This window comes from Acanthopagrus latus, chromosome 21 (genome assembly GCF_904848185.1).
Source record: "Acanthopagrus latus isolate v.2019 chromosome 21, fAcaLat1.1, whole genome shotgun sequence".
Classification (NCBI taxonomy): Eukaryota; Metazoa; Chordata; class Actinopteri; order Spariformes; family Sparidae; genus Acanthopagrus; species Acanthopagrus latus.
Window position 1 is genome coordinate 20,624,838 of NC_051059.1, and position 25,787 is coordinate 20,650,624.

The 25,787-nt window shown below is 41.6% G+C and overlaps 1 protein-coding gene across 10 annotated transcripts in view; it reads left to right on the forward strand.

Annotated features, from left to right (window-relative positions):
- gpc5c (glypican 5c) overlaps positions 1 to 25,787 on the forward strand; it is a 105,268-nt gene that overhangs the window by 21,276 nt on the left and 58,205 nt on the right. For 9 of the 10 annotated variants that reach the window (XR_005072070.1, XM_037083392.1, XM_037083394.1 and 6 more), the window contains 4 exons: positions 7,236 to 7,939; positions 22,962 to 23,125; positions 24,267 to 24,323; positions 24,995 to 25,117. Coding sequence is in view for 9 of the 10 variants with exons in the window: in XM_037083392.1 (XP_036939287.1) it covers positions 7,236 to 7,939; positions 22,962 to 23,125; positions 24,267 to 24,323; positions 24,995 to 25,117 (1,048 nt within the window). In the remaining variant the exon portion in view is untranslated. The remainder of the gene's footprint in view (positions 1 to 7,235; positions 7,940 to 22,961; positions 23,126 to 24,266; positions 24,324 to 24,994; positions 25,118 to 25,787) is intronic. The other variant, XM_037083391.1, reaches the window with a different exon arrangement.

The following is a 25,787-nucleotide window of genomic DNA, read 5'->3' on the forward strand; positions in this document are numbered from 1 at the left end:
ACCTCACTTCATCACTCCCCCCATTCACGTCAGCCCACTTTCCTCATTACGCCCTGTGTTGGACACTCCTCTGCTTCCCCTCCTTTTTCCTCCTTCCCTCTATGGCTCCTAGTGCACCATTAAGGAGTCCCCATGGTGAGCTTTACTCACTGATCCTCCAGTCATTCATCCATTGTATTTCAGAGGAGGAGGTTCAATAATGGGAGAGATGGATAGACAGAAAGAAATGTTGCTCTGACCCTACCCAGCCATGTCCTGTTGTATTATCCATGATGGATTATGATGTGTGCTTTTCTGGTTGCCAAAATGAACAGTGGGTTTACATGGGTCTGCTCTTAACTCAACCGCAACATAGTCTATCTCCAGAAAACTCTTGATACTTCACTTGGTTTGAGGAATATGATGGAATTTGTCCTTCACAAACATTTTTTAGACATTTATCTTGATTATTTTGTATTTTCCATCGATTTACCTCAGCCCACAAAGTGGATCGGAGGACTTTTTTTCTTTTTGTTTTTAATGGCATGAGCATGAGGGTTTAGACCGAATCAAAGAGTAGTTTGGGCCCATAATTGAAACAATGCATAAGTGACCCTCAATGCACAATTCATATTAAAGCTGAAAAATGAAAACAGTTGCCACACCTGCTAACAAAAAGTGGAAAATTCTTCATTAGACTCCCTTTCATCTCGGATTCCTTTCACACCTTAGAGTTGGTCCGAGGGTCTGTTTCATGTTAATCTTATGTTAGCCTAAATGTTTCCTTCTTTCCCTTTTAACGAAAAACTGGAGTCCAGTCTCTTTCTCTGGCTGTTTCTAGTCATCATCAGTTTCCATTTATGCGACAACTTAGTAGCTTAACAGTGTGTTTTTTGTTTATATCAAAAACCCAGGCTGTCATTGTCATGATGACAGATTCCAGATTTTCCAGATTTGGGAAAAAAAAATGCCTCCATTCTATTAAATTTGACCCTTAATGTTGCAGTCTGCAAAGCAATAAGCTACTGGTAGCTGAAATGCTATTGCATGGAAATGACTTTTTCTTCAAATTCTTTCTTTCATGTACTTGTGTCTTTGTGGATGTACATTACTTTTCTATAGTCTGAAGATCAAAAACAGTTGGATGTTAAAAGGATATGAACCTATGTGCTGTATTTCTAGTAATGCTCCTGATGCTGTATTTGAGTGTTGGAGGCTATTCCTCCTTGTGTAACAAGCACTAGTAGATATCAATTAATGCAAATGCATTTTGTATTCGACACTGTGCTGCTCTTCAGTGCAACACACTATATAAAAAAAAAACACTGTGATTTATATACCAATAAACATAAGACAAATGGGGGTCTCTATAGGCCTGTGGCCCCCTTAATGCTTAGGACCAGAGGTGCTGTCCATCAGCCTGTCAACAGTCTGCCCTCAGGCTGGCCTTCCACATCTCCCCTTTATGGTATTAGCCATTTGAACAACCCTTCCCTCTGCCCCTCACCCACTGCCCCCATGCTCGGTCTCCTCTGTCCCCGTCCTTCTCTCGTCTGCTCATTCCCCTGCCATCGATCATGTTTCCCTACTTTGGCCAGAGCAGAAAGCAGTGATCCCCACCCCATCACATTATAGCTCAGTGCACCCCAAATGCCCCTGGCATCTGTGGAATTGTTTATGTTACAAAGTTTTGATATAGCTTGGCTGCCTTTTTAATTACCGGAATGCTGATGGAGAGATGGGGAGCTCGCCCCCATCCACCACCTCCTTCTCTGCCACCACCACCTCCTCCTGTCCTCCCTCTCAAGCTCATTATCCCACCTGTTAGCCCCCTGATAGGACAAGACAAGCATAGTAGGATTTGGGGCCAGGGTTTGCTGAGATCCGTGCACAGACATTTGTTGTGATTGCGTATACGGGTTTTTCTAGGGGTCTGTGGAGTCACAGTTACTTAGCCAGGAGTGCAGCGCCCCAGTTTATGCAGGTCAAATTTGCACGAACAGCATGTCTGCGCATGTTGTCTGACAGATGAGTCATGCTCCCACTTTAGACTTTAGACATGTGATTTTGCCAAACAAGTATGATGAATCAACAGATTGATTCATTGATGTATTAATAGTTTATTACCATTAAACAGTTTGCTGAAAGGTTAGAGGCTGGGAGATTGTATGACATTACACCTCTCCCATGTAACCTAAGATGACCAGTGCTGAGTGGGAGATGGCCCTACTCTGTATACAGTATTTCTACTAATTAAAACAAGGATATGTAATCTACACATGTGTCACTATGTCATATATCTGTGTGGTGACCTGTATGAAACCCAAACCCACGGTAGGATTAAAATATTTCCCTGAGAAGACGGTTGGTCAGGTCGTCAGGACTGATTGCCAAGATAGGACGGGCCCACAGCTCCATGGTATGAGAACAGTGTCTCCTACCTCATTATCACAATATTACCGCATCCACAAGCACGCGCGAGAATACACTCACATGCACATCCTCCTCTACAGGCCTACACGCACGTACTTAAAAATACAGACACACTCATATTTGCACTTCATAAGAGATGCACTCTGTTTTAGAAGCATAAACCCTTAAACCTGAGGCAATACCACTGGCTTATAAGGGGAAAAGCTGCAGGGCCAAACATTATCAACTTTTTATTTGTTGAATTGAAATATTTGCACACACATGTGAAATTAGGAACCTTTAATTTTCCTTAGAGTGATTTTGCAGCGCTGTGTATTTTTAATGGTCCTCCAGTCATCTCACACTGTGTACATTTTGTGTTTACAAATTCTAATTTGAACAAATGATTTACATTTGAATTTAACAAGTGAAGGCTAAAGTGCACTACACAATAAAAACCTGATGCATCATTTAGAGCAAAAGCCACATCTGAAAACATCGGTACTGTTATCTAATGGGACAAATAACATTTCAGCAGACTTGCTCACTTTCTTAATGTTTTCACTCTTCAAATTTCATTTAATTTCACTTCAAGTCCATCTCTCAATACCACCACTAGGAGTCACCAGAGTCAGAAATGTTCAAGTACTACACATAGGGGCTTTATATAGTTATTAACTAGTAACTACTACAACAAATTCTTCTACTACTGGTCATATGATATAACGAGTTTGTCAAGCTCTTGTATAAACAGTGTTCTGTTACGGCTGTCTGGCGCTGCGTTGTCCTGTGTTGAGTTTTGGCCTTAAGACCAAATGGGACGGTACCCCTGAGTTAGGCTGAACATACATGCATCTTTCTCTGTGTAAAAGTAGCTTGAAAAATAAAGCTGCCACTTTATGTTTTGACTGGATTATTGCGGCAGCTTCACAATGGTGAGATTGAAGCTTTAATTGGGCCAGTAAAACACTGGGTCTCCATGTGGATTGTGAAGTAAAAATAGCTTCTTAAACCCACGCACTGCAGCGGTTTGCAGCTGAGTGTGAAGCGGACCTTCAAATGAGGCTATGGTTCTCTGCTAGAAAATGGTGGATTGCTCCCTCTGGGATGGGAATGGATTACTGCCCCATGTGATGAAGTTTAAGTAATCTTGAGATCTTTTTCACCAGTGAGTGTAAAATGGAGCTTGAGATGAACAAATGGACTGGTGCGGCATCATCAGTAATGCTGGCATTGTGCCATACTGTTGGCCAGTCCATCTGCATTCAACCCTCAGCTATGGTCATGAGTTTTGTTTAGTGACCGAAAGAACAATAATGCATATACAAACGGCTAAAGTGAGTTTCCTTGTTGCTGGGCTCAGCCTTAGAGATAGAGTGAGGATCTTGTACGTCCATTGGGAGCTCAGATTAGACATGCTATTCTGTTGCATTTAAAGCAGCCAGTTGAGGTGGTTTGGGCATGTATTTGGGATGCTTCTTCGGCACCTTCCTTTGGGGATTTTCCAGGCACACCCAGCTGGGAAGAGACCCCAGAGTTGAGGGAAGGTTTGAGTCTGACCTGCGGCCATTTGCTGCATGTCATCCCCCCTCTCTCTCTCTATTCCCATTTCCCAAGTTGTCCTATCGAATAAAGCCATGAAAGGTAACAAAAAAACAACAAAAAAACAACAAAATCCTCACTCAGCCATTTGCCACTGCAATCTGACTCCATGGCATGGCATTTGTGGAACAAGATAGTATAATCTCCCATTCCAGAGACATAAATACATACAATGTTTAGACCATTGAAGAACAGAGGCATTTTTTTTATCCATTTAATGCCTTGTTTATTCTGAGAAGAGTGCATGTCAGATTATCCCCAAAGGCCAACAGACAAAGCGTGCCTGTTCATTTATTCCTGTATAGTTAGCTTGACAATTATGTGTTTTGCATTTTGAACTTCGGTGGAAATTAAAGATAATTGCTTCATGCAAAAAAGCCTCTTTCCAGACAGACTTCATTTCCCAAAAGTCTTACTGATGTGAGACTGTGACATGGTAATGATAGCCACCCACGACTGCCTGTCTGAATGGAGTGTGGTCAAATCCAGATTCAGACACAGTGGTCAGCCGGAACAATCATACTCAGTTGACTATCATGCAGTGGTAGTTAAGACTTAAAAAGCTGCTGGTTTCTTGTTTTGTGTTATCACCCTGTTTCCCAGTTCTGGAAAGAACAGAGAAACCCACAATGATTGCACTTGATTTATCGCAGAATGAAAAACAGGATCCATTTGAGCGTGGGAGAGAACTTGATGGAGAACAGAAAATAAGTGATGCTGAAAATGAATGAATCATGGGATTCAGCTTTTCTGTTTGTCAGAGGTAGTGTGGAGAGGAAGAAAGGTGGACTCCTGCCCCTCTTGTGTACGTTCAGAGAGGGACATGTTTGAAGTTACAGCCATGGAGAGACAGGGAAGTGCTCTGGACCCAGGGGCCAAATGAATCCAGATGTCAGAGCATGTTCACAAGGTGGAGTCCACTTGTACAGTAGTTGTTTTTCCTTGTTCAAAAGTCTAGTTGCTTCTTTTTATTCCATTTTTCCTGGCAGTCACCCACTCTCTTCCTTTTTTTTCCTCTTTCGTGTTCTCTCCCTGTGTCACTCTTTTGGCAAAAGTAGAATACGCTTTTTTAACAAGTACGGAATGTCTTAAGGATTTAATGATCCTGTCATAAACCCTTTGAAAGATGTGCATCCAGTCATGGTGCTCTTGAGAAAACAGAATTTTAAAAAAATTTCACCTCTGGTCTTCATGAGAAAACTTGGTTTTCTTGTTACGTAGACTTGTCGAGTTTTCCCCTCCACGCCTCACAGAGAGTCAGATTAGACCATGGTATTTCTGAGCGTGATAATTTTATAATAACATTATGTAATGCAGTGTGACCTAAGCCTGTGGGTACATCTTGTGGTGTAAATTTCTTGTGGCTATTGAGCCTTGTGGCCTGACTGGCAGGCGAGCAGGCAGACCTCACACTGGCACCAGCTCTGCAGCCCCACAGGCTTATAGGAGACAGTGAAGTGGAACTGAAACTGTAGCCTCGCAACTTCTCTGCCAATCTAATGCTTTTTTTGCTCATTGCCATTCTTTTTGCATTTGCATTTAGTTGCTCCTCTTCTTCTGTCCCTAGCCAAACATCTCTGGAGGTCTCCCTGACTGATTTCAGACTCCAACTTGTCACCCCTCGCTTTACAGTAATAATCCCGAACAGATCATTACTTGTACTTCTATCTGCTTTATTTCTGTCACACGCAAGTCACACTCTTCGGAGCCCAATAGGCTACAATGTTAAATGTAATGTGGGCTGAGGTAGCTCTGATCATGATGATGGTGTTTTCTGATGCGTTATAAATGAGATGTGCCTTTTACTAGCCAGTGGGGAGTCCCCGTGTGTCACAGACGGCGGTCATATTAGTGCAGCTGTTGAGGAGGACATAACTGTTGTTATCCTTCTGTCTGTGAGCTGGGAGGGGCTGGACACACACAGGCACACACAAACACACACATACTCAACAATCCCTGTAGTGAAATAGATTCATTATTTGAAAGGTATTCTTATTAATGAGCGTGCTTAAATCAAGCAAACATATTTTTAAAAACTTTAACTGACGGTACTTACTATTGATTAGTAACATTTGGATAGCAGTCAGTACCATATGCAGAATTGTTTTTAACTGTGGCCTTATTAGTTGTTTTTTTTTAAAACGTATGTGTGTATTGTGTGTGTGTGTGTGTGTGTGTGTGTGTGTGTGTGTATGTATATATATATGTATACACGTGTCTGTGTATGGTATAGTGGTGGGGGTGTGGGTATGTTGGCACCCTCCTTTCCCTGTCTCAATTTCTGTACAGTTGCTACTGCTCCTTCATGTCCTGGCATGCTTTTAAGCTGACATCACACCCCAGAGGAGAGTGTTGTGTCCAGGACACGCATACACAAACACACACCCGCAACACACACACACACACACACACTCACACACAGTACGTACATAGTATGTAATATTTACATTTTTGCACAATTGTTCAACAGTAAACAATGTCAGTGAGCACTGAAATAGAGATGGGGCATATTAAAGAAAAGGGTGAAATAAAGGAACAAGGGAGAGAGTCAAGCTGTTTTTTCTTTTTTTTTTTAAAGCGTCACGCTACGTACATCTGCTCTCTAACTGTACCTTGCTTTGCAAGAAGTGGCACTTCACTGGCGCTAATCGGCCGCTGCACTGACATCATTGATTGTTTAACAGCTTGACTTTATCACCAGGAAATGACATAAGAACTTGATGACGCAACTGTTCGTATGTGTGTGTGTGTGTGTGTGTGTGTGTGTGTGTGTGTGTGTGTGTGTGCGTGTGTGTGTGTCAAACACCACTGTAGAATCCTGAATATACAGTATGTCACAGAAAATTCAAACTGATTGCGGTTGCTGTTCATGTCAGGATTACTGCTCAGTTCTCTCTCTTTCTCTCCCTGTTTCTCTGTCTCTGTCTGTCAAGATAGAGAGAGACAGACTGTCTGTACTACTGACGTAGTTATTGGGGTGATGACTTCATTCACATTGATATCCAACCACATTATAAAGTAACTTGACACTGGTTTCTCTACCCAATACACACAAGACAAGCTTAGCTGGTTAGGAGCCAGGGTTTGGATCCAAGATTACATTTAGAATACCTTTTCCATTTTCTGGAGAGCTTGTAAATGATGTCATCAATGATTTTCAGTATTCTTCTCATATAAAATATCATATGCCCTTGTTTTTACTTCCACCTCTTATCTCTGCTTCTTTTTTGCTCTCCCTGCAGATATGTTCCAGTACCTTCTGTCCTTCTCTCAGGGTCACCTGAGTTCTATGTTGGAGGGAACCTACACATCTGTATCCCGCCATGCACTGCCCCATGTTAACCAACTCTTCTCCTCGCTCTCCCTCTACCTCCGTGGGGCCAACGTCTCCGTGGAGGCTACAGTTCACCAATTTTTTAACAACCTCTTCCCACTTGTCTACACAAAGCTTATCAATCCAGGCATTGATGGCAGCATGATGATGGGAAATGAAATGGGTGACTGTCTTCGTATGATCAGGCAAGATGTCAACCCTTTTGGACCTCATCCAGCCGTCATGGCCCAAGAGCTGGCTGGGGCTCTGGGAGCTGGGCGACAACTGGGCCTGGCCCTGGAGGAGGGTCTGGAGGTGATGAACGCCACAGAACATGTCAGCTTAAGCAAAGAGTGTGTGAAGGGCCTGGTGAAGATGGTGTACTGCTCCCACTGCAGCGGCTATACTCTGATCAAGCCCTGTGTAGGGTACTGTCTGAATATAATGCGAGGCTGCTTGGCCAGCGTGTCTGAGCTGGATCAGCCTTGGAGGAGGTATACCAGCCTGTTGGAGCAACTAACCCACGCCATGGCTGGGCACCATAGCCTGGAACTAGCCCTGCTGGGGGTCAGGGGGCACGTCAACGAGGCCTTACTCTACGCACAGCTCCATGGTCCACTCATCACAGCCACGGTGAGTACACACTACATCAGCAGCAGCTTTAATGGCACATGCAAAAGCCTCCAAACTTTTTGTTTAACATCTTTGTGTTCTACGTATACCTTGGCAAAGTTCAGTGTATTGATTGGAAAGCTTTTGCAGGCTGCTCATGGGTTATGAGCTATTTTTTCCACCGATGCAACAAAGAACCCTGCACACTGCATTAATGTTGGCACAGTATTGGAGCTATTCAGAGAAAAATAATGTTTATACTAAAACAAAGAGTTCAGCCTTCTCCAAAAAAAATGCACACTGAGCTAGAGCTAGAGGAGATCTCGATTGACAGAATGAAAAGGCAGCTAAAAATCACCATTGTTCTTTATGTTCAGACTGTATGGGAATGTTATTGATTCCTCATTGACTGTAATGAAAATGTGTGGATAAAATGGGGATTTGGTACACTTGCATGCTGGGAGTACTACCACATGCCTTTTGTCTCAATTGTCTTTGATTCTTTCCTCATCTTACACATAACCCTGCACCAGAGTCATACATATGACAAACAGGGTTCCCACAGCTCCTTGAAATCCTTGAAAGTTAATGAAGTTTAAGGACGAAGAACCAAGGCCGAGGAAATGTGTACAACTGACACAGATCATTTGGAAAGCTTGAATAGGTTTTGTGCAAAAATAGAAAATGGAGTTTTCTTTTCTTTTTTCTTTTTTTTTTAACTAAATATAAGAAAATAGGCAATGTTTCACTGTCTCTAGTCATGACTATAACACAGAACAACTGAGAAGTGTTCACACATTCAAGTCCCTCTCTGTGTTTAACTGCTGTCTGTGAACTTCCATAAACCCTTCTTGTTCGCATTATAAAAATTCTCAGTTTTATAGCAGTAATTAACCTTGATCCTCATCCAAACTGTGCTGTATTGGGTCCTCAAATTTAAGTTAATGGAGCCTGAAAGGTCTTTGAAAAGTCCTTGAATTTGATTTTGGGAAGGTTTGGGAACCCTGGACAGGTCAGATGTGATACAATGACTAGTAGTTCTGTTTGCATGTCAATGATATTTCAAATCAGGTTTTTCATTTGATACTTCTCATAAATCTTCTAATTTTAAACAATACCTGACTCTTTCTTTACAAGAGATTTATGTACACACTCAAGAAAATCATAACTAATTCTCATTAGCATCTCAATCCCCATTGCTTTTCCCTCTATCCTCTACATTTCGGGTTGTTGATGAAGTGTGAGTAGATTCAATAGTTTTAAATTAATCTATAAGAATACTTATAAATGTGTGTCCTGGGGGCATGAGCTGAAGAGTTCCAAACATCATGCCTCCACCACCTTTACTGGCCATCTCTACTGAGTAGGTGGCTGTACTTGACTTCACCGATTTGTGGGAATAGACTGTTCTCCCATTCTGCGTCTCTCTTATCCTCATCTCTCTCTGTCTCGGCTGTGATGGGTTACAGATATGAGTTTTTATGATTCATGTCCTGTCGACACCTTGAGTTACTCAGTTAGACAATGGCTTTCTGTGATGTGGATGTGTTGAATGTGAGACCGGAGAAGGGAAGAACAATGATTCAAATGTCGACAGGGTTATGTAGGGAACAGTTGTTCCCTAATATCTTTAATGGGACCACTTGTGGACAAGTCCATACTGGAACAGTTCCCAGAACTGTGCTGGAACTGTAAGACGACACTATAGAAGCCATAATGTGCAAGCTGTTAGTGGATTAAACTCCGGCTTCATTTGACTTATTGTATAGTTGCAGTCCTCCACTGTGATAACTGTGGTGACCTGGTGAAGAGAAAGTGTGCTGGCCGCTGTTACTTAAAGGATCATAGCAGTTAGTTCTGCATGTTTCAGCCCTTTAACAATTTAGCTGTATTTCCATTCCTTTGGCAGACGCTAGCTGCCTCCTCCCACTTAAACCTCTACACAAAGCTATCAGCTCCAGATCAGTGTCTCCACTGAATGCACAGACACACACTTCATCCCTCCTCTATCATCCCTCCATCAAACTCCTGGCAAACAAACAAGCAATGCCTTACTGTAATGTCATTAATGAATTTGTAGTTGTAATCCCTTATTATCATTTTATCTATTACAGAAAACACTATTTACAGTTGTGTACTACACTGTGCTGTAATGTTTATGTGCCTTATACTGTATGTTAAGGCCACACATCTTCTGAAACATGCCGTGTAATTGTTTTTAAATATTTTGCGGAACGGTTTTTTGGAATCGATGTTAAAGTGATGTCCACATTCAGAATCCATGGTCATTTGATTTTGATTTGATTTGTTTTGTCTCCAGGGATGGATTCTCACTTCATCACTTAGTTAAGACAGATTTCACTTTATTGCCAGCACCAATGTTATTGTTAGTCTAGTAGGGGTCTGAGTCACTTTGATTGAGTTTGGGCTACACCTGAAGAAACTAACTGGACAATACACAGAAATGCCAGATTAATTCTCCTCCTTACACTGTCACAGACCCCAGCAGCTATGCGGCATGATCTTTGAAGTGTTGACACGAAAGACGTGTGCAAGTAGGTGGTGGAGGAGAGAAATTTAAAAAAAAAAAAAAATTAAGTTTATTTAATGTATCCAGTATATAGTGTGCTGACAACAAAGCTTGTGACTGCAAGCCAAATCTTAGATTTTTCTTATCGCAGCTCAGATCATGAATTTCCCGCGTAAAAATGCAGCAATCAGCATGCAACAAGAAAGTAACTTTGATCCCTGTGACAGATTATCTTTGGCAAGCAGATTTCTGTACTGCCTGTAGAAAAGGAGTCATAGTGTATACCTGGAAGGTGGAAAAGATGTTTAATGTTGTTAATGTATTGCAATTGTAGTGCAAAACGGTTGGCAGTAACATAAAATGCAAGTAATTTGCAGTTAATCGGCTATAACATAAAAAAACACCGGTGTGGTCCTTTTAAAAGTTGTAAAGGAACATCGCAGAGCCTGAATGGTCTAAATTACACACTCAAATTAAACACATGCATCCAAATGCAACACTTACTGTATATACACATGCACGCTCCGACAGAGGGGTGTTGGTTGGCAGGCTTAAAGACTGATCTAATGCAACTATGCAGAGAGAGACCCAGATTGTATTTCGTGTGTGTTTGTACGTATGTGTGTGTATGCCTGCTTGGTATTCATGGGGTGGCAGGCAATCCTGGAGCAGGGAGTCCAGCACGAGGACAAGTGGGACAGAATTGAAAGAGTTCCAGCTAGGCCATACAAACTGGACCCAGCCAGCTGGAAAAAAGGGCCCAGAGAAATGTTGCTGATAAAGGAGGTGCCCCCCACCCCCTCCAGTCAGACACTGGTGGCTCCCATTTTCTGTGCTCTCATTGCTTCACGCAGACATTCACCCAACCCAGAGTGCAAACACGATCACCTAAGTTTACTCAGTCACTTACACAGACACACACAATAACGCACTATCTATAGATCTATTGCCGTGTATTACCTCGAACCCATGGCCTTTTTAAAAACGCAGTATGTTTTTATAAAGCCACAGTGGCCTGTCAAGGAAAACCATTAAGTCTCCAGTGCACAACTACTGTCTCAGTGGAGCAACTTTCACCTTTACTCTCCATACCCCCCCTCCCAGACGTACACCCAATTTTAAAAACACCTATTATCCTTGCTGTCTTACTGCAAAGCAAATAAAGAGCAAATACCTGGCTGAATCTGCTGTTGATTTTTATAACATATGCTGTATGTGTGAAGTCAAGCACAAAGAAGTAACTCTGTTTTCTTGCCTAGTCAGAATATTATATGGAGTTGTTATTAAAGGAATTATTGTGACTGTGTGGTTTTACACTGGGATGTTATCCCAAACCATTTTGTGGTCGCTCCCTCTCTCTACAGACTACACAGAGTCTGCACTATATGTTGCAATACGTCATAGGGTAGGACCCGGCTCATAACACATATACTGTACATACGCACACTCATGGCCACGCTGAGTGCAGGTATCAGGTTTTAGAAGTCCTGTAAGAAACCTAGATGTGCAGCCCACCCTGTGACAATACTAGCGGGGCACGTGAGACTGAAAGGCAGCTATTGATAGTGATGTGGGCCAGTGTTTTAACACATTCCTGCTCTTATTGAGATGGAGCGTGAACGTGGGTCGAGGGAAGTGGTTATGGTTATGGATATTGGGGGAGCCTTGGACTGGATTATGTCGAGTAGACACAATTAGGAGAAAATTGGAAAATACCCAGTAAAAGTGGCTACTCTTATTGGGCCCCAGTGGAAATGGTAGCTCCAATGTTTAGTGAGGTTTTCTCCCTCTGAATGCTGCCCTGTTGAGTTCATCTTAGAGGTTTTTACTCCAGAGGCTACAAAACCTGTTTATTGACACAACCATAAAATAATATGTCTCATATGACCTGGAGGGGAACTTTATATCTTCTTCTTGTTAAAGATGAGTAGTCTGTGAGATAAATCTCAACACCCAGAAGCATGTATTCATCACACCTTCATCCACTCACTCACTCATTCACTGAGAGCTTTACAGTCTCCCTATGAGAAAATAGTACCAGTTGTCCAGATTAGAGCAGTTTATATGCAGGTCTACCTTATCCGCTTGTTGGTTTTACCCCAGCTTCTCATTACAGTCTTATGGAGGAATGATAATAGCAGCCTGGGCCTTTAGATAATGGAAACAAGGGCCAGTGGGATGACTGGAAGGTTTCCATTCACCACGGTGGCACCTCAACAGACTGCAGTGGCTTACATTGCAAGCGCTATTTCTTTTACTGTATACATAATAAAATAAAGGAATATCATTGGTGTGAAAACAAAATTATCACTCTTGTTTTACTTTCCCTGCCCCATTCTCTGTACTCCTGTATCTTCATGGTTTCAGTAAAGGATTGGGCAATACCGTCAGATATTTTCCCATATTGTTGCACAGTATGTATCAGGCTGCCTTGGGTAACACAGCAAGTCAATGAACAGAATAACTTTTTGAATATAATTTCAATGGCTTTGATATATCACAAAATGCATTCCTGTTATGATATGATATTACAATAACAGATGATTTTATCAAACTTGGACAGTTTCTCTGTTTCCCTTTAAATAAATGCATATCCAAGACAAAGAAATTGAAAATGATGCAGAAGAAAATAGATATTACTGTATGCTGAAAACAAACTTGAAACTTATACAAGGAAGATTTTCAAACTTTGTGAGAGACACTGTCTCTGACTACTGCATAGAATACTTCGGGAGGTCACCTAATATAAAAGGATTAGCTACACAGCCTCAGGCCTTTACATTACAGTTTCTGTGTCTAATATTTAAGACTGTTAGCAGAATGGTAGCTGACGCAAAATGCACTGCTGGCCATCCTATAAGCTTAACCCATCTTTCTAAGTTGTATGTGCCTTTGGCACTATGTCTCCGCTTCAGGCTGACTGACTGACTTACTCAGCAGTCCATTAGCTAATGATGGTGGGTGCAGCCTCTCTTCTCCTCAGCCACCCTCGCACATCTTTTTCTGCTTTCCTCCTCCTTCTTGTAATGTTTGCTTGCTACTGATAATACGCAGCAGCCCTCAATACCACAAAAAAAACAAAAAAAACCAAAAAAAAACCCTGCATTTCTTCTCCCCTATATGAATAATGCAGTTGTAACAGTCAGCAATTACCATTTGATTGATAGCTAGGCCATTACATTTGGCCTTAATCATAAAGCAGTGGTCCGCAGTATATTATTTTTCTCTGTGACCCATGTCTCGGAATAGTGGAATCATATAATTTCCGAAATCATGTAATTTTTCAGATATGCAGTTGATTATAAGTTGATGAAATGTTCACAGAAGGGAAACTAAATGATGTGGGGCTTTCCCTCCGAGTCTGACGCCTGCTGCTGAGATGGACTGTTTCACACAAATGAAGAAATGACAGCAGAGAGAGATGACAAGAAAATAAAGGGTTGACAGGCGCACAAGTTATTGTTTTCAATTTTAATAATAATCAGCAACAAGGCTCTTATCCTTTGGTCTTCGCTGCACTCATTTCATCCTGTCACTGGACCCATCAGAGTCTTAATTTGATTTGGGCAATACATTTAAACTGTAACAGAGAAAACACCATGACATACTGCAGAGCTTGTGCCTCCACCTTGTTCATTATCTAGTAAATCAAGATTCCTCATTATGTTATATTGCTTCTGTCCACTCTAAACTGTTTTAATATCACACTGCAACGTTTTCAGAGAGGAGAAAAACAGTCTGTGGGATTGCTGATCAGATCCTCTTTGACATTTGGTTCTTGATAATTGTGCCTTTAGATTAAATGTGGTCAACCACACTTCACATTAGATATCACCACGACACAATATCCTGGCAAAACAGACCGTGTTGTTCTTGTTCTGACCGGGTGTCTCAATCCATGGCGTCAGCACCCCTAGCCTCATGGCCTTTGTACCCTTTTGTAAGCCCTACTTCTAACTCCTCCATGTTTCCTCCCCATCTTATCTTACCCTCTAAATACTCCATACCATTCCTGTGTGTGTCTTTATACTCCAAACTCACCTGGTGTTTGAGCACCTTTTAACCTGCAGTACGGATGCAATGCGGAAGATCCTGGCACTTGGTACCTGTACGTCAAACTTTTTGGGTTTTGTGCGCTACTCGATCCTGTTTCCAATGCGTCATCCAGTTGTCATTACCAGTCCATGATGCAATTATCCAGTTTTCCTATTTGCTGTAGCCCACTCTGTCACTACAGTTGCCCCCTTCCTTCAACTCTTTGCTAGCTGATGTAAAATGTATTACTTCAGGTGGACCAAAGTGGAAAAGTCATCACAGACTACAGATTTAAAAACTCTGTATGCCAAAGTACAGAAAGATTTATCTGGCAGCGATAGGCTTAATCAGCATTGTGCAAACTCGTTTGGCAAAGGCTTCAATGTCACAGATGTTCATTTAAACCTAAAAGCCTCAGACTGTAGGTTTGATCTTGAACTAGCTGGTGTGATGCTGTCATGCAGCTGGTGATGTGAAGTCAACGGGAATGCCCACTGCATCTGTGTTATGATTTTAGTGGCAAAGGCTGGTTCATCGGAAGGCTTCAAATGGACACGTGGAAGTTTCTATCCGCAAGATTATTTTCGTTGCTCGTGAGCATATGTTCCACCATATCGCAGACACAGACGAGATGAACCCACTTGACCTTCCTCCGTCTCCTTTTGCTGCCCTCCATCTCTGTGGTGTAACACCACTTGAATCCTCGGAGACATCTTGCCACATACTGTGTCTGTAATTCTCGTAAATTTGTTTACAAAGATGGACGAATGTTGTCAACAAACTCCAAAGTAACACCCATATTTACTCAGCAAAAGGAGAGCCTCTCATTTTTAGATCATCTGTGACTGATTTAATCAGGGTAAACAAGCGTCAGTGTGGAGAGAGAAACTCAATGTTCTCTTTGCTGATTGGAATCTCAAGGACTTTTCTCTGTGATATACGAGGGACCGAGTCTCTCTTTAATTAACACTGACATCATTCGGATAAGAGAGAGGGAAAAAGTTGGCGAGGGGGGGCTGATTGACAGAGGGGAGTGAGGACTAAAGAGAAAGATGGAGACAAATTGATTTAGAAAGAATGAAGAGCGACCTAAAAAGATGGCGATGAAGAATTGGCAGGAAGAGATGTGGGTGTTGCAAATCATCTCTACTCCCTCACTCAAGGCTTTCTGGGAGAGGCCAAATGGAGAGCTGTCACAATTAGCTCAAGAGTGGTTTGGGGGGTGTTATATATGCTGAATGTTTCTACACTGAAATAGACTGAAGACTATTTTAGCATTTGGCACAAAGCTACAGCACATTATTATCTCCAGAAAACATATACATTGTTGGTGTTTTTTTCTTTTGTATTCATTAATTTAAAATCTATCATGAATTTGTCTTTGTAGCAGTTTTTCATTAATAACCAACCACTCTGATAGTCACCAGCTTTAATCTTTTCTGCTCATAAGAACTGAAGTGTAACTTCACATGTGAAAATAATTTAAGAGGGCATTAGCTCAGCCTCATCTTAACATTAACAAATGACACTTACTAGTTGTATCAACATGTCTATATCTATCAAGTCAGTCTTTTAAGCTCGCAGTCTCACTTGTTTTCCATCACTCACTACCAACCATGTTTTTTATCCTTGTCCTGCCACAACTGATAATAGAGGTTTTTGCATCTTCATAAGACATAAGATTGGTGGTTGATTCTATAACGTTAGGACTAAATGTTCCTAGAGCATAGTTCTGGGACTGACCAATGAAATTGTTCTTAACTTGACTGCATAAAAAAAAAAAAAATCCCATACAAACACCTTTTGAGTAAGCATGGCCACCCATGTTTTTAATACTGTCCTTTACTCTGAAATGCTGCTTTCTCTATGTTCCATAGATAGAAAATGAAATTGTACTGTCCTAGTCCTGGCTTGACCGCTATTTGAGGCCATAATGGTCTGATTAAACTCAACACCTTAAAGTCTCCATCTGTCTCCTTGTGTGGTTAAAACACAGCCTAACAGTGTTGTCGAGGGAGGAGAGAGACTTCCTTATTCCCTTAACCTCACCCAGTATTTCCCAGATGGTCCTGGGTTTGAACTGGCAACTTTCCAGTCTCAAGCTTGCTTCAATAACCTCAAGGCCTCCACCACAACATTGCTAGTCCTGCGAAATTCAAGTAGTCACCTAATGCATAAATAAAGGGGAAACAATTTTCTGTTTGGCTGGATTGTTGCTTTACATATGTTTATGTTTTTCTTGGATGGAGGTATATTGTGATAATAAACTGCTTCACATACGATCCAGCGTTGATCCTCAACAACTCATGTAATCATGTCTTTTTTTGGTAATTTGGATGGTACAAAAACAGATGTACCTGAAAGAAGAGTTCCACATACTGCACTTGAAACAGTAAGATGTTGATTTCCTCTTGTTAAAAATGATGAAAAATGCAGTCTGTGAAAAATAGACGTGGAAACCCTGCACAAGTAGCTGGCCCTCCTTTTCTATTTTCATGTGTTGCAATTAGGGATGGAAATTGTTACTTGTTTAAACACAATTATCGTGATGCCAGACGGCAAAAACTCTCAGTCATTTGAAATCAAATTGATGCCTGGGTTTTCTTTGGAGAAAACATCATAAACAACCATGCTCCCAAAGTAACGAGGATCTTCCTGTGCGGTAGACTAGAGAGCCCACCATTCTATGAACCAGTGGCCCGGCAATTTCTCTCTTCCTTCTCATTCCACTACTTGGCTACTGATTGCATTTTTCTTTTCCTTTATTTAGTAACCACAATGAGGTAAATACCAAATAAAGCTAATTGCTTTTGCTCTTGCTCTCATTATTTTATTCTGGCAGTTGGTTACTGTGCATAACCCTCACCCTATCTTACACAGTTTCACCACATCATGTATTTAAACCCAATTAGCAGGATATGACAGTTATGTTTTACTGTCACTTACCGGAATATTATTCTCTTTTCTATGTTTTACTGGTTTCGTGCATACTTCATGGTTACAAGAAAAAATGGGTTAAGAATGTCCGATATCTTGAGATGATGTGGCTGTGGTTTGGATAATGGATGTAAGCAGCAGTCCCATGAGTCATTTGCATGGACATGAATGAAAACAGAGACAATGTGCAGTTCTTCATTGCAGAGCTTCTAGCTATTGTAAAGTCTTAAAATGTATGCACAGTGCATATGCATGCCATGTGCACAAAAGTACACAAATGAATAAATTCCTGAGGTTAATATCAGATCGTAAAGCTAATGGCACAGAGCAAGTCATTTGTAGCTCTCTAAGCTGATGTCCCATTTAGGCCATTCAGGTCTATGATATACCGGGATAAATTAATACAGTCCAGAAAGTTTGGCTGAAAGGTGGATATTGTGTTAGCTAAGGTCGTGGATGCTTGATATGATACAATCTCTGTATATGACTGTTTCTAAAAAAGAATAAAAATGATTTCAATACACTCTGCCAACTACTGCAGTGGCAAGATTGGTGTACTGTTGTTGCAAATGGTAAGACCTTCTGAGCTCTACTAGAAATTGCACTTAGCTGCTGTTCACTTTGCTAAACTTGACATATATGGTACTGTTCATGCAGTTAAACAGTCAGTGGCATGAAGCGGTCCGACTGTGTGTGTATATACACGTTTGCACGTTTGGCACACAAATTATGTAAAAGTGGTGAAGGGGGGTCTTTACCGACTGAGCAAACCCTCTTCATCCCACAGTGCTCTCCGCTCGGGGTGAGAGGGGCTGAGAAAGTTCCCTTGGCTTTACTGGGTAATCCCTTGATAAATAAACTGGGAAGACAAGACCACCGCTGCTATCTGTAAGCCAATACTCCCCGAGAGGAGGGATGGCCCTGGGCTTGGCTAGCTTGAAGTTGATTGTATTGCTGTTCTCTTCTTACACTAGCCTGCCTTGTGATGATATTTGCCAAAGGAGCATACATACATACATACACTGGTAAGTACCTTTTGTAAGTAGGGATCCTCCAAATTCACTGTTACATCCAGATCAACAGAGTTTAGCAAAAAAATCCACCTGTCAGGAAGATAGAAAAGAAAATTCAGGATGTTACAGGGTCATCAGATCTGTCCTGAGTAAACCCTCTTCCAAAACAAATCAATAAAGTATCTCTGGCAATGCTCTCAGATCTGTTCAATTCAGTTTTCCCCCATGAGTGAACTCTGTTCCCAAACAAATTAAAAAAAGATCTCTGTTTAAAAGAATAATTAAAATAAACCCAACATCTCCAACTCCAGTAGAAATGGTGTTTGTGCAAACGGGATGTCTTAAAGGGGAGCTGCAGGTTAACACTAAGTTAGCTGTGTCATCTTTAAAGTAGATGCCTGGACTAGTTCTGTTGACACAAGTAAACAACACAGTAAACTCTAACTGGTAATACACATTCACACTCATTAATCGTGCCTTCAGCTGTAGAAATCAAATTTCACTGGGTGGCTTAATGCACATAGAAAACATGTCTTGTGTTTCTCTAAAGTCTTCCTGTGTGGCCAACATGCATCCCGCCAATCTGCCCCCTCCGTCAGTGTCTGTCCTTAGGCAATCATATAAGGAATGCTTCACAAAATAGCTGAAATTGTGAAGGTATAACAAGGACAAACAGGTGTTCACACCGACATACACATACAAAAGCAAGTACTCCTGCTGTTCCCAAATGGGACTCCCATTCTCATGCCATCATCAGGTCAAGAGATAATTGATTTATGGCTGTCCTCTAGCCTGTGTCATTATGCAGCCTGTTGTCTGATTGGCCCTCAGGAATATGTGGACACAAGGGTCAACCCATCATGTCTCCATTTCTCAAGAGGATCCATAAAGAGGATACTGTTCATTTTCCCTATGGTGACTTTGTATTCTGTTTACTCTGTTGTGTGCTTGGTTAGATCCAGATTAGATTTGTGTCAGCGTTTTTGTTTTAGAACGCAGGCCTTTCTGCAGTCTCTTCTGGCCTCTTCAGAAGTGGTGACTTTTTGAACCTCTTCTCGGTGGTTTGGCACTAAGAATAAGGGGGTAATGCAAACAGAACTGTGACTGACCTCCTCTCGATGTTCATATTTTACTGGGATGTTTACATTTTTGTCTCAGAGAATAGCAGGATGTCACACAAAGGCAGGTGAGAAATGGCACCAGATTTTAAAACTTTAGTCTGCCTCTTTGAAAAGTTCACAATGACAGGATTAGATCCTGTCTTAATCCTCCATTTATCACCCCCACTGAGAAAGGATAACCTGTAGCTCAGAGCTTCTTGGTAGACTTTCAAGTGCTGAATTGAATTTATAGCGGTTGGTCTCATGAAGCGAATTTAAAAAGTTAAACTTCATGTTAAACCTTTGGGAGTTACAAGGCTGCCCCTTCGTAGCAATAAACGTCTACAGCAGCATACCTTTTCCCCTGCTCTTTTAAACTATTGGCATCATCAATTTTTCAATGCATTTTTGACAATTGTATATACATATATAGATATATTTATATATAGGATAGAGGATAGCAGAAAGAGCATCAAGAATTAAAGAAAGACTTGGTTCTGGTCAGTCCTATGCAAACCTACCACTTGCACAGCTTGACCACTTTCTCTCGCACACACACACACGCAGACACACACACACACAAGCTCTCTCTCTCTCTCTCTCTCTCTCTCTCTATCCCTCTTTCACAGTGCTGTGGACCTCCCAAACACTGCAGTCTGGACATGATGTCATAGGACTGTATGTTGTCAGAAATATGTGTTTTTGAATCTCTGGAATGTATTTGATCGAAAGTTTTTTTTTTTTGCTAAATAAGGAAGAAGCATGTGGTTCTCTTCAGCCACATCTGCCATATTGGCTAAGTACTGCAAGTACTTATACGAGTAGTTTATAAACAGGGTGAGGCAAGTTTGCATGGTAAAATGAATGAGCCTTGACATTTATAGTTTTACTGCTTCTTGGAATTAACAGTGCTTTACTAAGTCATTCGATTTGTTGTGACAAACACTAGTGTACTCGCTGCTGCTCTCTGAGCAATGTTGGAAGCACTAAGATAATCAACAAAATATAAAGTAGCCCTAACCCTAACTATAATTTTAGATTATCCTTGTTTAGCATTACCCTTTCTCAGATATTTCAATCTGACAAACCTTGTTTCATCAAATGTTCAGCTTTAAAGGTTTGAAATTTTCCAATTGCTCTAATAATGAACACATCATGTTGTGCAGGCGGTATGCAAATGAATTAAACAGTAACTGTCTGCAGTCCACAAGTGAAGAGCATTTGGCTCATTGTGTTGTAAGGCTACATGCCTAAAACAGTTGCTATGTTCTATCTTTTCTCGCCGCCACAGTGTGATGTGTGTGTGTGTGTGGCATGTTTGCAAGTGCATGTGCGGCTGTGAGCTGCTCTACCACATGTGAGCATGTTTTATTGGTCCAGAGGGAGTTAAGGTTAATGCAATAAAACGGCCATCCCCGTGCCCAACGTCTGCCTCACCAGAGGATTTAAGACCAGAGTGTCGTTAGGTTGCAGTAGGAAAGTAAGGCCAGAGTGAAGTGCAAACAGTGCAATTGGAGGAAAGATGTTAAGGTAGTTAGTTATGCTGTTAGAAAGCATCTCTTGGATTCATTCCACTGAGCCAGTGACAACCCCTCAGCTCAAGAATAGCTGATTGTTATGTGAAAACCTCCATTTAAACTCTATTTAGGCACATGAGATGATGGATGTGTCTCACCCTGGAGGGAAAGTGTATTATTAGCAGGCTGGCAAGACACTGTTTTGTGACCATTAACACATATTTCAGCTGCCTTCAGACTTCTAAACTCTTTCCAGCATGTGGACACACCTCTTCAACCAACCATTTAAACACAGATGCTCGCCAGTTCCTTCCCAAATGTTAAAGTTTATGTATTTGTTTGTGCATTCCTTTGTTTTTGGCCCTGCACATGCAATTCTAAACACTTGCATTTCAGTGGCAGTGTGTCTGACAGGATGAGAACTGTTTGCACAATTGCTGTCATGTTTTTACTGGTAGGGACATCTGGAGCAGATCCGCAGGATTAATGTCCAATTTCTGATCCCTTGTTTATTGTACGCCTCTGTGAGTATTTACAAAACATGTGAAAATTGCTTTAACTCAAAGAGCTATTTCAAAATAAACATCATTGGTTCCTAATTCAAAACAGTAAAGGATATGATAAAAGAGTATTCTTACAGCTTGATAGCACTGGGTACAGATCCGTTGTGTTTGGGCTGAAGCTGATCGCTCCATTAAAAAATCTGTGTGTAATCTATTTAAGAGGAAAGCCATGTTGAGTTGCACAGAGCCAGGCCGGAAGTCAGACATTAAAATAGCATTGGTCATCTTTTTTTTTTTTCCTTAAATAAAATACCTTTTGCAGACTGCCAAGACTAGCTATGTAGCCTATTTTGCTGTAGTAGAAGCACAAAAATCAAGGAAAAATGACCAGATGAGTAAAAAACAAAATTAGCAAGACATAACGCTGCAATAATGAAATTCTCCCAGTGAGGTATGAACCCATGTGGAGGACCAAGCAAAAGCCCACCACATGGTTGACCCTGATGGAATTAAAGCATTATCCCAGGAAGCAGCATATTCATCCATCTTTGTGGGAAAAGTCGCAGTGTACTTTAATGTATGTATGAAAACAATTCTAAAAGTGAGTAGGCAACCCTCCCTCAATTAAATCATTCTTGTTCCTTCTTACTGTAAGGCACATTTTTCCAAATCAGTCATGAATATGTAGTGCTTTTCAATATTTCACAGTCCCGTTGGATGCCCTTACACCATGACTCATCCCTCTGGACGAAACAGTGTGCATACATTGATCACTAGAGTTACTCAGTCCAGCATGCAAGAGCCATTACGGTCTGTCTCTCTGGCTAATTGAGGGCCACTTAATAACACTGGCCAGAGGCTTTTAAGCCAATGAGTTGTCATCGATTTTACCCCTGGGTTTGAATCACACGCCCCTTCGTTCTCCTGACTGCGCTGTCTCCTCCTCTCCCGTGCTGGCTTTAATAGCCTGCTGGAGATATTCACCATCGTTGCCAACTGTGCACACGTGCATTCACCTCCATGAGGTAGTGGAATGTTCTACATTTACTGTCAGCCCTCCTCGCAGTAACTCACTCATCACACCATGTTCTTTCATCACGTCCCTCCCTTTCACGCCCACCGTTTTCCCATGTTGTCCGTTATTCTGAACTTCTCTGCTCCATAATTCTTTTCACCTCTCGTCACCCCGCAATAATTCAACTGAACGTAGGAATTCGACATTTAAAATTGATGGCAACTAAATCAAAGAAAAGTGTTCACTTTGAATAACCTATTTGGGTTTATATGCTTTTAACTGTGCAGGTGCCAATTGGCAGTTTATGGAAGTTGCCCTGCAGCTCCACCCATGCTGTTTAATGTTTTCCTATCTTAACAGGTGTGTGTGTGTTTACTCTGTCCTTCGCCACAGGTGGACAAGGTGTGTGGCCTGACTACTGGGGAACCGACAAGCATGCAACCCACCAGCTCAGAGGTCACAACCTCTACCGTGACCTCATCTTCTCCTCATCCATCTGCTGCATCCTCCGAGCCTCTACCAGAGCAGTGGCCGGGGCAGTTAGCCCACATGAGGAGGTAACTGTGAGGTTTACTGCTGCCTTTTGGGAAAAAAAAAAGAAACGAAAAAAAACACTGTTTTATTTCTGGCAACTATTCAGCTGCTGCTTTTTGTGATTGTTAATTAATTACACTGATTTATGGTCAGCTAGATGGAAATCTAAATAAAATTAAAACTGGGCAATATGACATATCCTGCTGTTGGACAATATCTGTTACCAGCTGCCATCACCTCTTTCTTCATTCATATGGTATGTTGGACACAAAACACACCCACTCACACATAGTAAATGAGTCCATGCCCTCCACCTGGCCTCTGAGGCAGCCATCCCATGCCCACAGCAGCTGGCAGCGCTGTGCCAGGAGAGGGGGAGCGTGGGTAAGATTAATCTTGACGGATCGACAATTTCCTGTTTACCCAGACGGCCATACCACCAACTCTGCACACCAGCAGGCCTCAGCTTAAATAGCATCTCACACACAGAAACACGCACACAAAACACACACTCGCAGCATTGCCTGCCTGACCTTGTCCCAAACCATGAATCACTGCATTGATGCCAGCCTAGCTGACAGGTCTGGCCTGGCACTGCCACCGCCATTCATGGCAACACAATCCAGCTCCCTGCCTGCTGCCAACTCTGACCAAAGCACATGTGAGCGCTGACCACTTCAGAGACATGGCAGCACCCACTGCAGTACAGAGGGAACAGTCTATTGCTGAAAAATATGAAACATGATAGAGTAAAGCAACATTTATGTTTCGTTTTAAAGGGGGAAAAAGTATGAATTGAGAAGCTCAGCAGAACTTTCTTTGGCATTCCTTTGAATATTTAACCATTCGCACATGTTCAGATGTTTGCTTGTGTGTTTGTTTTCCAACTTAACAAATACATTAAAAACCAGTATCTGTTTTAATTGTCGGTGTGGTGTTGGGAGAAATGGTTATTGATTTATATGTGGTGTGGTCAGCCTCTGCATGTGCATGAATAATCACTCTCTTCCAGGGTCAACTGACTGTCTTTTCTCCCTCCTCCCCTCGTGTCTTGTCGTGTCATCCTTTTGTTTCCTTTTTCTTTCTCTCATCCCCCCTTTTCACATCCCCGCATCCTATTTGCTTGCAACAATTTCCCTGGACTTCAACTCCCATCATTCCCAGCTCGTTCCCCCTGAAACCCTCCAAGAACAATAAACATAGTCTGAGAACACTCTCTAGGTAAGCATGAACACAAGCCTCTTATTTCTCCTCACACACTTTGTCTAGCAATGACAGCTAAATTTGTGACACCTTTGACATTTCAAGTTGCTTAACGGTGATTATGTTTGTTTTTAGGATGCATCTTACAAAGTCATCTGTATTCATATCATCTGTTGTTCTTTAACAATGATTTCTGACACTATATGACTCAGCACATAACCTCTCATGACCCCCACTGTTTTTCGCCAGCCACTTTGCTGGTAGCAATGTGTGCCCTATCAAAATACCATGCCATTGTTTTGCTCAAGACGACAGCGTCTTTATCGATGACGTGTTCGCGGATCTGATGAAGCAAGCTCTTCGCCGCATGACCTGATTGAGAAAAATGTGCTGACTCAGCAAAGTGGTCTGAATCACTCATTATCATTCACCATCAATACAATCACATGTATTTTTCGCATGTGTGCATTGTTGAATGGATTGCAGACAGTGTTTGTCTTTCTTCAGTGGTGTTGCACCAACCAACCAAGTGTGTCCACCAACCGCACCAAAAATGCAGCCACAATCACGTAATGCATAATTCAGCTGAATGTTTTCTGACACAGCTGTTGATTTAGAAGGATGTGTTGAATGTGTTAAAATCACTGTATGATAATATGCTCTTCCCTAATTTGTCTGCTTCTCCATAGGGAGTTCTTGTTGTACCTGCAGCGCTACAAGTCTTTCTTTGCAGCTTTACCAGAAATGCTGTGTGAAGGAGATAATGTAGTGGATGACTCCCACTGCTGGAGTGGAGACAGTGTGGTGGAGAGGTAAGAGATACACCCTCAAATCTGAAATTTTTGTTTTACACCGCTGTGAACACAACTAGATGGTATTTTTCTTTCTGAAAATGTAAGATTCCCTTCAGCTGACCCCTTGACAGATGCATACACCCCAAAATCAATTGTTCGTCTCAGATTTAGTAAGAGCAGCGTACATCATTTAATTTTGGTGTTTAGTCTTGTGCTGCTGTGAGAGTTGCTCATGATTAGCCAACCTTTTGTATCTTGTTACACGACTATGCTGAAGCCAGTTGTTGCATAAACACATTTTCTTGGCAGCACTGTCAGAGTCTGAAGATAAAACTTTCATTTTCTCCAAGTGACACTACAGTAGATGCTGGCATGTGCATCCTTTTCCAAATAGGTCATCCAGTTTCACCTGATAACAAAGTAATAGCTCTAACACCTTGCTTTGAGATGAATTGGTTTTTGAATACTTTCAGATCTGAGACGACCCGCTGCACATTTGTGTGTAGGCTTGTGTAGCATAAGTCATTCTGTGAGTCAGTGTGGCTGGCTGTTGTTAATCAATGTGGAAATAAGGAAGTCATTAGATCCATTGCCACATTGAGTGAATGCAGGCAGAGAACAAATAGTTGTGACGTGCTTCTCTCCTTTGTCTGAGAGTCAGCTAATGAGTTGTTATCTGTGCCTTTCT